This window comes from Bos taurus, chromosome 2 (genome assembly GCF_002263795.3).
Source record: "Bos taurus isolate L1 Dominette 01449 registration number 42190680 breed Hereford chromosome 2, ARS-UCD2.0, whole genome shotgun sequence".
Lineage (NCBI taxonomy): Eukaryota > Metazoa > Chordata > Mammalia > Artiodactyla > Bovidae > Bos > Bos taurus.
Window position 1 is genome coordinate 25,719,528 of NC_037329.1, and position 16,555 is coordinate 25,736,082.

General features: G+C 46.4%; 1 protein-coding gene across 2 annotated transcripts; it reads right to left on the bottom strand.

Moving 5' to 3' along the window:
- Window positions 1–9,195: 9,195 nt before the first annotated feature.
- Window positions 9,196–14,210, bottom strand: SP5 (Sp5 transcription factor). 2 transcript variants are annotated; one of them, XM_024980216.2, is made up of 2 exons: window positions 12,370–14,210; window positions 9,196–10,932 (listed from the first exon to the last, which is right to left on the bottom strand). In XM_024980216.2, the coding sequence occupies exons 1-2, from the start codon at window positions 12,409–12,411 to the stop codon at window positions 9,790–9,792; spliced, it is 1,185 nt and encodes a 394-aa protein (XP_024835984.1). In that variant the 5' UTR covers window positions 12,412–14,210; the 3' UTR covers window positions 9,196–9,789. The 2 variants fall into 2 exon arrangements, with proteins under 2 accessions (XP_024835984.1, XP_024835977.1); XM_024980209.2 differs by lacking the exon at window positions 12,370–14,210 and adding an exon at window positions 11,633–11,856.
- Between the last annotated feature and the right edge of the window lie 2,345 nt (window positions 14,211–16,555).

Consider the following 16,555-nt stretch of genomic DNA (forward strand, 5'->3'; position numbering starts at 1 on the left):
GACAACTACCACCCTACCTCTGCCCAAACAGCTCAGGGTAGAGAGAGATCCTGGTGTCATCCCTGAGTCTTCTCCCACTCTTCATGATCCTTAACTCTGTCCTCCTTTTCTAGGCTGCTGGGTTTCCATTGAGTATACTTACTCATTAATGTATCATAGATAACCGTTGCTCCATTTGATCAGACATGCCCTCACCTATCTCCTCTGATAAATGAGAAGGTCAAACTGGATGATTTCAAAGTTCTCCTCCAACTCCAACGTGCTAAAATCTCTCTAAGTACCGGTTTGGGGGATTTATCTGGTCACAGAGTGCACCCTTGATCTTTCAAGGTTCTGGGGAACTCCTTGGGAACATGCCATAGCCAGCATCAACCTAGCTTTCTGTTGTCATTCACTAAGTGTTCTCCTAAAGTACCCCAAATCAGTGATGGACAGTTCAGGTTTGGAGGCAGAGAAAGAGGCTCATTCACTGGAAAAAACTTTGAAGCTATTCTCATTTATGTTACAAGCTTCCCTTGAACTTATAATTCATAACATCTTTCTATAATTCCAAAGGTCAGAAATAAAATGTTTTTCAAAGAAATGCTTTGGTTTGAGAAACAGACCTGAGATGAGCCAAGAAAGACTTGGTGGAGAAGGAGAAGATGGGCTGAGGAGGATAGCAGAGAAGTCAGAGGAATTGAAGACTCTGGGTTTAGATAAATATCTAGGGATTCCCTGGTGGCTCAGAGGTTAAAGCATCTGCCTGCAATGCGGGAGACCTGGGTTCTCTCCCTGGGTTGGGAAGATCCTCTGGAGAAGGAAATGGCAACCCACTCCAGTATTCTTGCCTGGAGAATCCCATGGACGGATGAGCCTGGTGGGCTATACAGTTCACGGGGTCACAAAGAGTCGGACATGACTGAGCGAATAGTCTCTACATAAATATCTACAATTTCCTAAATTTTGGCCTCCATTGAGAAGCCCTAGGGCTCTGCACTTGCTTTAAAAAGGCGCTTTTTTTTTTTTTTTTAAGTAAAACAAAGGCTTGAAGCAACTGTGCTTGTGTTTTAGAAATGCCATCTTTGCATTTCTGCAGCATGGAGTGTACCTGTATTTTCCACTCATAGTGCTATAATTTATACATGCCCTATTATAATTAGTTATTAATCATCCAATGACACTAGAAAACAAAACTGCTTATTTAGCTGAGTATTCCTTTGAAGGAAACAGATGTTGTTAAAAGTCATTGTCCCACGTGTGGAGGAAAATTCCACTAACATATGGAATATGATTGGTGATTCAAAAATGTAAATCTTCTGTGTGTATTCAAATACTATGATAAAAGGACAATTGTCTACATAACTGTATACCATGCACAAAAGAATCACTCTACATACAATTAAGACTATTGCTGTCTTTTCATCGGGAGTTAGAAGATTGTCAATTGAGTCTCTCGACTGGGTGAGGGATTTCAGCCAAGTGGCCTGTCCATTCTCTATTTCCCCAGAATAGTTTGTGAGTGGTAGGCTTGAATTTGCTTATTTCCATAGATTAATCTTATGCATTATTAAAGGTACAGTCTTCTAAACTGAAGTGAAGTAGCTCAGTCGTGTCCGACTCTGTGACTTCTAAACTGCTGCTGCTGCTGCTAAGTCGCTTCAGCCGTGTCTGACTCTGTGCGACCCCATAAACGGCAGCCCACTAGGCAAGAACACTGGAGTGGGTTGCCATTTCCTTCTCCAATGCATGAAAGTGAAAAGTGAAAGTGAAGTCGCTCAGTCGTGCCTGACTCTTAGCAGCCCCATGGACTGGAGCCTACCAGGCTCCTCCGTCCATGGGATTTTCCAGGCAAGAGTACTGGAGTGGGGTGCCATTGCCTTCTCCAGACTTCTAAACTAGTGGTTCTCAAAGTTTAGCGTGCATTGCAATCACCTGCAGGACTTATTAAAACACATTTTTCTGGGTCCTTTCCCCAGAGTTTCTGATTTAGTTAACTTGGAACTGGACCCAAGAATCTGCATTTCTAACAAGTTCCCAAGTGATGCCAATGTTGCTGGTCTGGGGACCACACTCTCTTGAACTCTCAGCTCTATGTAAAAACCGAAATGATTTCCGAATGCTACAAGTGGAGTTTGTGGACTGTTTGTGAAAGCAGAAATATTTAAGGCATAAAATAATTTAATATTGTTTTACCTGCAGTAATTTAATTTATCTTTCCTTTGTGTTGTAATAGGAGGTTCATTAATTGCTTTTTACTTAGGCCTTGTATTACATTCATTTGTATACATGTCTTATCTCCTTTATGATTGTGAGCTCTTTGAAGGATTGTGTTCATCTTTGAATCCTCAACGAACCTTAGTCATCAAATAAAAAGTGAATTGAATTTAGTTATGTATACATGTTTTGAATTTGTTTTGCCTGAGTTTTCTGCATCTAGTATTATAAATAACAAATAATGAATTAATTATGCAGCTCATATTCTTAATTATATATATCAACATAACTGACTTCAAGGGTATGATGTCTTTAAATTTAGTTCGGTCAAAGCTTGTAAATCTACATAGTTATATTAACATAATTATTGAAAAGTTGCTTTTACTTTTCAGTTCTGTCACTGTACTATGAAATTTCCATACATATAAACAGGACTTGGCGATGTGCATTATGGTACAGCATTTATGAAGACTGACACCCCCAGAAATGTTATTGTCCAAAACCAACATTAAGAGCATGGAAATACATTCTGATAATACTCTGCAGAGAGGCTAACTGATTTACCCCAAATTGCTTTGCTCCTCTTCAATGCCTTTAACTATATATTTTCAAAACCTGGATTTCTGAAAGCAGTTGCCAGAATCCCAGGAATACCCATGCTACTGTTGTATCTTTAGTAGCCTTAATAAAATGTATTTGGATTTTTTAGTTTACAGATTTTAGATTTGAAGCATTTCAGCCTGAGAAGAGCCTGTAAAGATCCTCCAACTTCAACTTGTTGAGGTCCACGTCTCCCTGACTGCCTACTCATACTCAGCTTAGGTTAAAAAGAAGAAACCATTAAAGAGAAGAACCAACCTGGGGTAAGGAAGGCACTTTCCAGGGGTCCATTCTAACTGAGAAAGTGATCAAGCCTTTTCCTTCAGCTTCTACACAGTGACCCTATTTCCACCCCTTTAGGAACGTCCTGTCTAAACAGGATCTTCCAAATGTCTGTTATACCCCATGGTCCTGTTATTCCCTCTGATCTGCTTCCCTTTCCCCCACTTCAAGATCTCCATGCTACAGAAGCAAGGGGGCAGCTGCAGCCCCGCACCCAGCTTCCAGCTCCTAGCTGCTCAGGATGGGCGGGCCTGCCGTTCACAAGCCTGAATAACGACTCATGAAGGAGTACTTTCTCCTTAGAAAACTCAGCAACCTTCTATTCCAAACCCAGACTCAGTATAAAACTGTCACCACAATGACTTTTCTTGGCAGTTGTCTGTGGTACTATGGAGAGATGACATGAACTTCATCAAGGATCAAACAGAGGAGAATAAAGACTTTGAGAGAAAATGAAGTCTGCATTAAATATAAGAACATTAACAAGGAATAAAAACAGCCAAATGCTTATAGGTCCTTAGCTCAATAAATAAAGAGCTGTGTTTATAAATTTAGGTAATCGTCTTTTTAATGCTTTTTACTAATTAAAATTTATCCAACTGGGTATTAACTCAAACCATAATCCTCTACCATATTTGACAATTTTACTCTCAATTGTGACGGAAATACTTTTTCGTCAATTGGAAGTAAAATGATGTTCACAAATCCACAGTAAACAGCAGTCATATACTGCAAAAATAAAACGTGATTTGAATCTATAAACAGAACTCTAAATTTCACTCACTCACATGTAAAATTTAGACCAAGGAATATAAATGTCTATTAAAAAGACAATAGGTTTTAAATAACTAGAGTTCAGAACCCTTCAAGTCCTGCATAATAGAGAACAAAATAAAATAATAGGCATAAATACACCAAGAAAAGGAAGAAAGACATATGACACAAAATGAGTTTCCATGCTAGAGATGGACACAGATATATCAAAGACATGTGGCAACCACAAGCAGAGACATACAGAATATAAGAATAAAACTTGCAAAGGCAGAGATAAGAGAAATAAGCTTTCATGGTACCTTACATAGAGTTTTAGGAAATTGCTACTGAACACTTTTCAAATTAAGACACGTTTTCCCAACTGTAAGCATAAATGAGGATTTACCTTTGATACTTGCCTTGTGAATTGGCTGAAATTAAGCTGAAGGCTAGATGTTTTTCACCCATGTTTCAGATTATGCTAAACACAAAATCATTAGAAAGCAACCACGCAACTGAACAGTTTAACCTTTTTTACCCTTGTATTAAACATTTTTAATACACTTTTTAACCTTATATTAAAAAATCAGGTGACATCTAGATATAGCCTTAGACCTCAGAAAATTTTAGTATATTTTTGATGTTATGGTTTTGGCAAATAATGAAAAAATAGTTTTGCTATAAAACAAACTTTCATGTTACAGTAGGCAGACCAAATATCATGCTGAAACAACTTTTTGAGAACTGAAACCCTGCAGATTTTTCATATACAGACTTTCCCAACTTACGCTAGCTCGACACACAATATTTTGATTTTCTGATGGTGTGAAAGTGATACACATTCAGCAGATACCAAACTTCAGATTTTGATCTTTTCCTGGACTAGCAATACGCTGTAGGATGTTCCTGTGATGCTGGGCCGGGCAGTGAGCCACAGTAAACGAACAAAACGCAATCACCCTGTACCTATACAACCATTCTGCTGTTCACTTCAGTACAGGATTGAATAAACTGCATGAGACAATCAACACCGTATTATAAAATAGCCTTTGTGCTACATGATTTTGCCCAGTTGTAAGTACTCTGAGCATGTTTAAGGTAGCCTAAGCTAAGCTAGGTTAGGTGTATTCAACGCAATTTCAATTTATGATATTTTCAACTCATGATGAGTTTGTAGGGAGGTAACCTCATTGTAAGTCAAGGAAGATCTGTATCCAACTAGGAACTTGATTTATTTCCCTGAATTGAATTTTGGTATTAGGTAGACAATCAAAATATATTAGTTAATATACTTTATTATGTGTTGTGCAGAAACTACTGCAGTTCACATGCATGGGTTGAATTATGAATTAAGTGTCAAATACCCTGTTAGGGATTATGCTTCAGCATAATTACTAAAGACATGGAAGGAGAAGTATATAAAGTCTAGAAAGGGAAGTCATCAAAATGTCAGCATGAAAATGAATACTATACCAATCATCACATGCAAATCTTCAATTGATAAAAAACTGTTAACAGTGAAACTGTGAAACTATTTTTAAAAACTTTAAGATTGTCCATAACTGTTTGATTACCTCTTTGCTGAACAATATCACTTATTCATTATAGAAAGGACCATTATATAAGTTACAGTGTCCATAAATTAATTTGAACAATGCAGACTCTTTAAAAACAATCGAGGAGCAATTAACACAAGGATCTTTATGCAAAAATGTGCTGAGTCTGAACAACAGAGAAAAATTTACTGTTTACACACATATTGAATGCTACATGAATCAGGTTACCATTATAGTGGCCCAATAATGAAACCTGTCATTTTGGTGTATTAATCCAAATCTATGTCTCATTACCAACATTCACCTTTCTATCTAGATGTTTTCCTTATCCGTTCCTAGTTTATTAAACTATTTTGGCACATGTTTTCATTTCAAAGCTGCCCTTGATCTCATACTCTTTTAAGTTCCCCATTACACATTAGTATGACTTGCTTTGAGTGGCCCTCAATTTGGTACATTAGCAAAGCATAATTACATTTACCATAAAACAAAGCCTACGGTTTGAATTTGATTCCCCAATCGACGGTTTTCTAGTGAGATAGTGTTAGTTTATATAACTAGTCATGATTTAACAAGGTGAGCCAACACAAATAAAAGTAGTTCGCAATTTCTGAGCTCTGAACAACTTAGTAGGTGTTAATGTAGGCAAGTGACCGCTTTAGTGACATTCTGTGAAACTCTCACAGTAGACCCAAAACAAATGGGAAAGATGCTGCTTTAAACTGAATACCTACAGTCTAGAAGTATTAGAATAGAAATCGAGGGCAAATTGTGGTGAAAAACTGCCTTTTCTACAAATACTGTTTGACATAGGTTTCTGCCAGAAGCAATCTCATCAATATTAATTTTTCAAATAGGTATGTGTTATTAGGTTGACTTAAAGGAAAATATAGCAACATATACAACACAGTGAAAAGACTAGTACAATGCTGAATAATGCAGTTGTATTTTCTTTAACATAATTTACTTTCATTACCAAAACTATTCCAAGTTAGTGGTCAGCTAAAGGTAAATTTGCACAATTATCCCTCAAGAAAAGCAGAAAACTATAGAGTTGTTAACAAGTTCAGAAACATGTAACTCCAAATTACCTAAATTAGTAATAACTCAGTTTCTCCATGTTCTCATGTTTTCAAATAGTTCATTTATCAACTGTGTTAAATGTGACATGACTTAATCATGTCACACTTATTTTAGAATTTTCTGAAATATCTTTATATTTGCATGCTACTAAAACAGTTGCTTAAAAAATGTCTATTGAAAAAAAAAAATGTCTATTGACACTTGAAGCCATCATTAACATAGTTTCTTCAATTGGTTTTTAAAACTCAGTTGAATTGGGTTCTGGGGTCTTTAAGTAAAGCCTTGAATCCAGTTGGTGGATTCAACTGGATTCAAACTTTCTTTTTGGATGATGGCTAAGTTCCACATAAAAAATAAATTTTAGTTTACATTAACAGTAATTTGCTTCTGAACTTTTAAATTTGAATTTCATTAAAATTTCTGCTAAGTGTGCTTAATTTACATAATTCACGCATATTTTCTTGCATACTGATGTATTTTAAAATAATTTTTGGAAGTCCTAAGTGGTTAATACCATAGTAGGTTGCAGTTCAATGAAACAAATAAAGCATGCAGCAGCAGTTCACATTTTAACAGCTTACATAATCTAATACATTTCTTCACTGTCCAATTTGTATTTCTGAGAATTTATTAGCTTATTTTTCAGTATAAACATGAAATGCTTTCCTACACTTGGATAATAATATCACATTATTGTGACTTCCTGGCTTCTACTTGAATAATGGCATAGAATTTTTTTCTAAAGTAATTGAAACAGATTTGCACTGAGAGGAAGGAACAGTCTTTCAGCTGTACCAAGTTAATCTAGAGCCTGTACTTTTACCAAGCTTTTAAAATTTGCAGGTTCAATTAAGTAAAAACAGAAGAAAGTGATCTTTCATCAGATGACTTCATTCTACTTTTTAAAATTATAAATATTATATTTTTATATAAATTCCAAATATATTTTACCTTTCTCTTCACCATCACAAAGTTATAAGAAAACTGTCTTCAACACCTTATCTGTTTAGAGACTAAATTTCATACATTTTACCTTTTTTTTCTTAATGACAAAGTTAAAGTTATAAGGAAACTTTATCTTCAACACTTCATCTGTTTGAATGCTAAACAATCATAGCTGTCAATAAGCTAGTAGATTCACTACAGTATTGTCAGTTGTATTTCTTTACCAAGGGCATTCTCTTCCACATAAGAGAATCATTTCAAGCCTAAAGGAAGCCCTTGGTGTTTTTACTCTCTAACAAGGATTCCTCTTTTCCTACCATCTGCCAAAAAACCTTTTGGGCTCTGAAGTCAATCCCAGGGCATGGTTCAGGTGTGAGAGTTTCTGTACTTCTTCCTAGAAATGATTCTCAAGAATCTTGATGTAGATTAAGATCACACATTAGATGTATATTAGTGTTACTGTGCAGCATCTTTATTACTATCACTTGCAAACGTCATAGCCTTGAGAATTTAGGCAGCTCAAACTGCCCTTCCCAGGTAAAGAATTCCAATCTGTCATTAAATAATCCCCAAATCCCTAACAAGAGTAACTGGTTCTAAGACCTATTCCCATAATGATTTTAGTAGTTATTACCTTGTCCCAAATTACAAAGTAAAAAATGCTATTTCTTAGGAGTGTAAAAGTAATTTTCATCTCAATTATGTTGCTGGTTGAGTTTTACTTAATACATTAGTTCTCGGAGCACAACCCTCCTGCTTTTCAAGAACTTACCCCTAAGTTTGACTTCAAACAAAAGGCAAGGTAACACAGTGTGTTAACTGTGAAATCCTATCAATTTATATACACCTCTACTACCATGAAAAAAAACTAGTCCCATGGAAATTTGGCATTAATGATACCAGTCAATTTAACACTGACAAAATTGAGAGCAATTTCTGTTCTTTGCTAGTTCTAAGTCAGAAATTGAGGTTTCAGTTTCAGGTTAAAAACTCAAACAGTTGTAAACTTCACATTTAAATTTTCACATTTTAGAGACAGGTGAAAAACCTAGAGATGAGTATTCCTGGCTCCTCCCTGAGAAAAATCTTAGTCTACTGCAGTGATTGAAAAAATAAAGTCCCAAGACACAAAAGGGAGCTAAACTTCCAGGCCTAGGGAGAAATCCCAAAGTGGCTGTTGTGAAACAATACTGGTATGATTTCCACGGCAAAAGAATTAAGAGAACAAGCAAGACAAAGTTGTGTATCATGACGGGGCTGAAATACAGAGAGGCGGTTCTTTCCGGAGCAAAGACCCATCTGAAAAAGGGCCCCCAGTTACTCTGTAACTGTCCAGAATCTCATCTTGAACAGATCCTTGAGTTACTAGCACTTCTGCAGACCGCAGCATGGCCGGCTGCCAGGAGGAAGCCCAGTTTACCTGTGAACTCTGAGAGTACCAACAACCAGAAAGACACAGGCAATTCACCAGATAAAAAGATCGCGTACTATATGTACAGCAGGTATCAACTTTTAAAAGAAGCCCGACAGTCTCCGGTCAAGTCCTAAGGCCGCGCGAGAAACTCAAGGTGTGATGGGAAAATCTTACCCTAACCTCTTAACCACAAAACTGACCCTGCCCTCCTACTTTCCGCATCTTTGCGCCCAATTTACGTGCCCAGAACCTTCCAAACCAAAGAAGCCTCGGACATAGGCAGCCCACAGGAGCCTTCAAATTCCTGGCGAAACCTGACCGCTTTGTAAAGCCTCCCGGAAGAAGAAAAGATCAAGTGAGACCGGCTCAGCGGGGTCTTGCCGAGGTGACCCCGGAGTTAACGTATTTATTTTCACGCTGCAACTGCTGATTGCTTTACAGAGACAATTCATGCTGTAGCTCTGCATGGAGCTGAGGACAAAAGTAACATTTTAATTAATATTATAATTATTAAGAAAGCTATTAAATAACCTGTACAGAGCCCGGCCCAAGTCCTAGCAAAAAACTCTGAGCACTATTTCAAATCTCTCAAGGTCCTTCCGTTTTGATTTCAGTAGCGTCTGCTATACACAAAGGTCAGCCCAGGATGGGTCCCCCTAAATTCAGGTCTCCCAGATTGGGGGAAAATGGTTCAGAGCCTTTTTTTCCTGGCGCCGAGCTCTCAACTCTACCACCCCTGCTCCTCCTGGATACAGGGTCCCGTCCACAGGCCGGCCAGGGAGTTGGAGGCCTGGCGTCGCCCTGGGAGGCAGGCAAGCAGGAAGAGGCAAGTGCCTCTCTTAGGTCTCCCTTTGGCCGGCTGCCCACAGGCCACCCGCCTCCCCGCACCCGAACCTCCCCGAAGAGGTGCTGGGTAGGGAGCCCGAGGCAGGAGAGGTCTTGATTAGCCCCTAGATGGGCTTACAGGTCCCGCGGGTCCTCCCGCTTTACTCCGGCCTCAGCAACTTTGAGCTTCTTATTCTGGTGCGTCTTAACGTGCTTGGCGAGGTGGTCGCTGCGCATGAAGCGCTTGCCGCACTCGGGGCAGGCGAAGCGCTTCTCGCCCGTGTGAGTCCGCAGATGCCGCTGCAGCTCGTCCGAGCGCGTGAAGCTTTTACCGCAGAAGAGCCAGTTGCACACAAAGGGCCGCTCGCCCGTGTGCCAGCGCAGGTGCGCCTTCAGGTGCGACGTTTTGCCGTACACCTTGCCGCAGCCCGGCACGTGGCACACGTGCTGCTTCTTCTTGCCCGGCTCTGCCTCCGGGGCGCCGCCCGCCGCTTGGCAGTTGGGGCAGCGGCAGCGGCGGCACCTCCTGGCCGTGGCCGCCAGGGGGGCCTTGGTTTGCAGCAGCGCAGCGATTTGGCTCTGGTACTGCGCGAAGTCCGACGGGCCCAACACCAGGCCCCGCTGCAGCGCGGCGGCGGCAGCTGCAGCGGCGGCCGCCGTAGCGGGGAAGCGCGGCGCGTGGGGGCCCCCGGCGCAGGGGCCAGAGAGGCTGCCCCCTGGAACCCCCGAGGTTCCCGGACCGCTGCCGGCCTGCGGGATACTCCACCACGGGAGGTCGTCGGGGGCCGAGTTGGGGGACAGCTGGCGGCACGTGGGCGGCGGTGGCGGCGGCGGCGGGGGCAGCAAGTTGGAGTAGCCGGGGGGCAGCGCGGCCTGGGCCGCGTAGGGCACGTAGGCGGGCGCGCAGCTGGCGGGCAGCGCCGCCATGCTCGAGGGCAGCATCTTGACCGGCGAGAACTCGTAGGGGTACGAGGGGTCGGCAGGGGGTGTAAGCGGCAGCTCGTGCGCCGCCCCGAAGGACGGCTGCAGGTGCGATTTCTGTGGTGTCAGCCCCAGGCTGGGGTGCGGGGGCGGCAGTGCGCCGGGCGAGTGCGCTGGCATGTCAGCGGTCCACGGGTGAAAGAGCCTGGAGGGCGAGCCCAGCGCGGGGTCGTAGGACACCTGCAGGAAATCCGGGGGCGCCGTGGCGCCCGGCTGGCCGATACGGCTACAGGTGGCGGCTAGCAGCGCCAGGGGCGAATGCTTGCCCAGGTCCGGGGAGGCGCTGGGGGTGCGGTCCTGCATAGGCGGCGGCAGGGGAGGGCGGAGAAGAGACAAAAGGTTAAGCGCTCCAAGCGCGGTCTCCGGGTCGGCCCGCCTCCCGCACGCCGGCTGTAATACCGCCGCCCCTCCCCTGTCCCGGCAGTCCCTCCCCTGGCCGCCGCACCCTGCGCACGCACCCACCAGTTAGGGGAAACTTTTGGTGCCCTCGCTACCTGGATGCAGAAAGCGCGAGCGCTTCCTGTTAAACTACTTGGTGCAGAGAGTCGCTATCCAGTCTCAAAGGAAGCAGGCACAAAGTAGGAGGGGAGCGATCCGACGGGCCACTCCCGACTCCGCGGTCAGAAAGGGTCTGGAAACACCCACAGCCCGGCTGCTCATCTACCTTCCCTCCCATCTTTTAAGCTCTCATTTCCACTCTACTCTCGCGCTCCTCCTCCGCCCGCCCCAGGAGGGCCCAGCGCTGTGAGCTGGGGCCGGTTTTCAGCCAGAGGCGCACCTCCGAACAACCCCCGCATACGCGCGTCCCTCCCCGCAGAGGCCACACTCTTGACACCAAGGTTGGGTGTGAAGTTGGTACGGGCACCCCTATGTCTCACTTCATTGGCACCCACCTAGCGGGATTCTCTTTGAAATTCAGGAGGCACAGAGTACCAGGAAAGATCCAGACACGGCCCTTCCCACCTTTCCCTCGCCCGCCTCCAAGCCCAGCCCTGACCTGTAGGAAGGCCTGTAGCGAGTCGTTCCGGAGGACGGCCACGGCGGCCATGGCTACGGCTTGCGGGCCGCTGGCTGCGGAGCAGGGCGCTGCTGAGGCATGGAGACCCGAGGGCGAGGACGAAGGGCCGCCTAGCGTCCCTTCCTGGCGCCCGCCCTGCGCGCTGGGGCCCTCCCTGCCCGCGCCCCTCGCCGCACCCCGCTCGCTCGCCCCGCGCGCGGTCTGAGCGCTTCAGGATCACCTCCAAGAATTTGATAAGGACTTTGCTGGGCCGCCAGCCAGTCAGAGGGAAGATTTATGGCTTTGAAGTTTGCCGCTACCCAATCATCAAAGAATAGCGGCTCTTTCAGAAGCGAAAGCAAATCCTTTGAATCCACAAAGCTCCTATGGTGTGTTTGTTGGTCTGGATAAAAGAACTGATTATTAGGGGGGATGGGAAGGGAGGAGATAAAGGCGGGACAATTAATGAAGTAATCACTATGTGGGAAATGTATATACACAAATAATTGGATTTTCCTGATCAAAGGGGGCCTTGCCGCCTGGAGACCCGCGCTTGGGTTGCTTGAGACACTCGACCCCCCTCTTTCCCCTACTCCCTTGCAATTAAAGATTTGCACCGAGGCAGCGCCCAAAGTGACAAAGTGTCTTTGTTATCTCCAGAGAAATCTGCCTTCGGCTTCCAGGCGCGGGACTTGGAGACGAAGATGAGGGTAATTCTCTTCTCCCAACGTACTTACACATCCTACAGCCGGACAGCAAAGGCAGAGGCCCGAGCACATCCTCACTCCTAGCACACCTTGGACCCGAGGGAGTTCCCGGGGCTGGGCACGGGAAGCCCCGCGCCCCGCTGCCGCGTGCTCCCGCCTCCATCTCCAACCGGGCGGCAGCCGAGAGGCCGGCAGCTCTGTGACCCTGGGCGGGGCCGGGCGGCCGCCCAGGGCGCTGGATAGTAGCGCACACGCTCCAGTGCCTCCCGCCTCTCTTTGCGACGTTCCTCCTGGCGATCTGGAAGTTCTCCGGCCACAACTTTTGCAAATAGTGAGCCTGGGAAAAACCCAAGCCGTGATTACCGCCAAAGCTAAGCTTGGCAGGACACCCAGGACAACCCGAGGGAAAAATATTTGCTATCTCGCTTTTCTCTCTCTGGGCAGGGCCCTGACCTCTATGAGGCCCCACTGAAACCCCCAGAGATACTAGAAATCCCCACCGCCGCGCTAAGGCCCACCAGGCGAGTGCGCCCTCTTGCAAGCTGCACACACCTGCAAGGAACTACCGGGAGAAAACAGTAAGGCGCGGGGGAGGAAGCCTGTAGATGCTGTCTTTGAGCAAACCAGAGGTTGTACGAGGGTGGCTCTCTAAGTGGAAAGAAAAGTCCATAAAAACTGTTGTTCCTGTCACCTTTGTAAAGAAAAAGTTCTTCAGTCTCGGGACACGCTTCCTTGGGCTCAGGAAAACGCTCCCCACAGTGTATACTCCCCCAAACCTTCGCTGCCAGCCATTGCCCGGCCCAGGAGGGACAGCTGGCCATCTGCCTGCCTCCGGCCCAGGAAGCGTCCTGCGGGGGCCGTCCGGACACCCAGATCTCATCCGGTAGGGCAGGCGGGGCTCCGCGGTGTCTTTACCGCGTTGGAAGGCATTAGAGGCCGGGAATAGCCGCTGAGGCCTCCCGCCGGCGGCCACAGTCCGTGTGACCGCTCAGCAGAGTGGGCCTCCTGGGCTGGGCCTACTCCGCTCCGCGTACAACCTCCGGGTACACCGCTTCCTCTCTGAGAGGCCGCAGACCGTGCAGGGATCCTCTGAACCATCTTGCATCCAGCCTTCCTGGGTACGGTTCTCCCGGTACCGCAGGAGACTTACATGAGAAGTCGGATGAGGTGGTCCAACTTGCCGTGCGGCGCCAGCGGTTAGCCCAACCAACACCAACTTCTGATTCGGAGTCTGGGCTGTGTATTGGTGCCCTCTGCACTCACATTGTATGCTGTGTGCTTAGTCGCTCACCTGTGTCTGACTCTTTGCGACCCCATGGACTGTAGCCCACCAGGCTCCTCTGTCCATGGGGATTCTCCAGGCAAGAATATTGGAGTGGGTTGCCATGTCCTCCTCCAGGGGATCCTCCCAACCCAGGGATCAAACCCAGGTCTTCAGCACCGCAGGCGGAGTCTTTACCGTCTGAGCCACGGGAAAGCCCAACACCAGGCCATCCTCCATGCCCAAAGCCAGCAAATAGAAACATCTTGCTGAAGAGGAATGGGCTGAATGCAGCCCAAATACTATGTTTGAGCACTTTGCAAGCCCTGTCCTTGCATGCCCGTCTTCTTTCCAACAAGGTGCCACCCAAGATCGGTGAGCAGTGACTGCACAGCTCGGCTGACACAGTCTGACTGCTGAAGAGGTAGTCCCAGTGCCCTGGGGGCCAGCAAAGAGAGGGGACTTAGTGTTTTGCTCCCGAGTCCGGGCAGACCTACATCTTTCCACAGGAGACCAGAAATCAATTACCTGCGAAACCTGGGACAGGAAGGAGCCCTTTCCCGCATACGTGTCAGAGGCCAGGGAGTCCTACGGTGCACACTCATGCAGGCACCTTTCCGCACTGTGGAAGCGGACCTGGTCCCTTAGTGTGCTTCCTTTTGAGCTACTGTAAGCTCTTCGACCTCCACTATGGATGCCTGGGGGGAGTGCCGCCCAGGCTGGGACAAGCAAGCTAGAGGCATTCTTATTTGCCAAATCTGATTGCTATTTAAACAAAAAGGCTGCTGCTGCTGCTGCTAAGATGCTTCAGTCGTGTCCGACTCTGTGCGACCCCATAGACAGCAGCCCATCAGGCTCTGCCATCCCTGGGATTCTCCAGGCAAGAATACTGGAGTGGGTTGCCATTTCCTTCTCCATTGCGTGAAAGTGAAAAGTGAAAGTGAAGTCGCTCAGTCGCGACCAACTCCTAGAGACCCCATGGACTGCAGCCTACCAGGCTCCTCCATCCATGGGATTTTCTAGGCAAGAGTATGGAGTGGCTTGCCATTGCCTTCTCCAAACAAAGGCTAGAAAACCCAATTCACATCTCCATAGTTGTTACAGAAGAGAACCTTTTCTCCAAGATGCCCCATTAGCCAATAAACCTCCATCAATGGCCAGCAGGGAGAGAGTACTGACTTGGTGTTAATAGCTCCAACTCTGAAACTCTGAAGGCCGATTTCAAGATGCCACTTTTCAGTTGGTGACATTGGCCAGCAAGTTACTCAACTGCCTTGTACTTCGGTTTCCCAGTTTGTAAAATGGGGGTTATAGAACTGTTCACCATGTAGAGTCTTCATAGGCTTAAAAGAGGTAAATATATTCAAAGTCTTTAGGATACTGTGGATGCACAGTAGACCCTCCCGTGACTGAAGTCCTGGCTCTGGGCCTCCCCTCCATTTGTGAAAACCCTCGGGGATTCCAGCCCTCCCAGGCGCAAGCTGAAGTTTGGAGAGAGACTTTTACAAAGTGCTGTTTATCCGCTCTACCTTTGCACTCGGGGCTCCTGAAAAACTTATTCTTAATGAAGTAATGTTCGGTGCGTCCATTAAAAATGCAATGCCGGGAGATCAAAGTACAATATTTATTTTAGAAATTTGTTGCAATCACCAAGAGATACAGGTATCAAGGCCAAATGTCAGTTCCGTTACACAAAGCCCCGCGCCCGGGAAGAGCGTGTGGCTGCTCTGCCATAATGTAAAGAGACATCAAAGACCAAGCGCGCGGCAGAAGTGCGCAGATGGGAGGAGGGAGTGAGCCCGGGAGGGCCCGGCGAGCCCCAGACGGCTAGGGGGCTGCGGGGGCGGGGGTCAGTTCAAAGAAGTATCCACTGGGGCGCGAGTTCGCAGGAGGGAAGATTTAATGGGCTTTCCTTTGTTGGTGGGTGTGTTTGTGCATGGAGGACCCAGGAACTCCTCTGTGGTCCTCCCGCCCGAGGGCGGAGGCGGGGGGTGCGGGGCAGGGGTGGGAAGCGGTGAATGGGGAGCAAACTTTAACCGCGGCGGGGGGCGGGGAGGTTGAATACTAGCCTCGGGGCGGCGCCTGGCGCAGTGGAGCGGCTCTCGCAGCAGCTCTCCAAGCAGCAGGGTTCCCAGGCTGCGAAGTTTGCCTGGCGGTTTCTTCGAGGGAGGGCGGCGAGCGCTGACTGGGTGCCACCTGCGAGGAGAGGCGGGTAGGTGAACCCGCACAGGCATCCCTGCTATGGACGGACCTGCTGTGCTCGCTCCGGAAACTACTACAGAAAAACGTGTTTACTGAGAGCTCTGGGGTTGCAACTTCGTGATGGGCCTGGTACCTCTCAGGCATTTTCTTTCAGCAAAGGGGACCCATGCCCCTGGGATCAATCCAACAGGTCTCCCATCTTCGGTTGACTTTTTAAAAAATCTATACATAATTTAGGTCATTTCAACAAATTCTTAATTCACTGGCTCTTTAGAGCAGGGTGTTGTTTGACTGCCCAGTCTCGCCCCCACTCTGCGAAAGGCTTTAACCTTGCAAGATTCTGCATTCACCTAGTTAATACAGTACCAATCGTTGGTTTATTAAAGGTGCTGGGAGGGGAGAGAAGGCAGAATTTTCCTGGTGGTAGTAGAGCAGAGTCGCAGGAGGATGCCTGTGCGTTTTCTTCAGCCATCTACAACCAAGCATTCTTAGAGCAGTTACTCGGCAGCCTTTTGAAGTCCTGCTAGAGCAGAAAGCTGCTATTGTTGTTTTCAACTCTCAACAGAAAAGGGATCAAACTTTGCCCCTTCAATTTGAAAGTTTTTTTTTTTTTTAATGGTTGGTGGGTGGGTGGGGGTTTCAATCTGACACACTCTAAGTTAACTTTGAGGATTTGGAGAACTTCTGCAGTTTAAACTGCAGACCAAATCACAGATGCCCTAATACTTGTGTCTGAAACAGGGCCTGGATCAT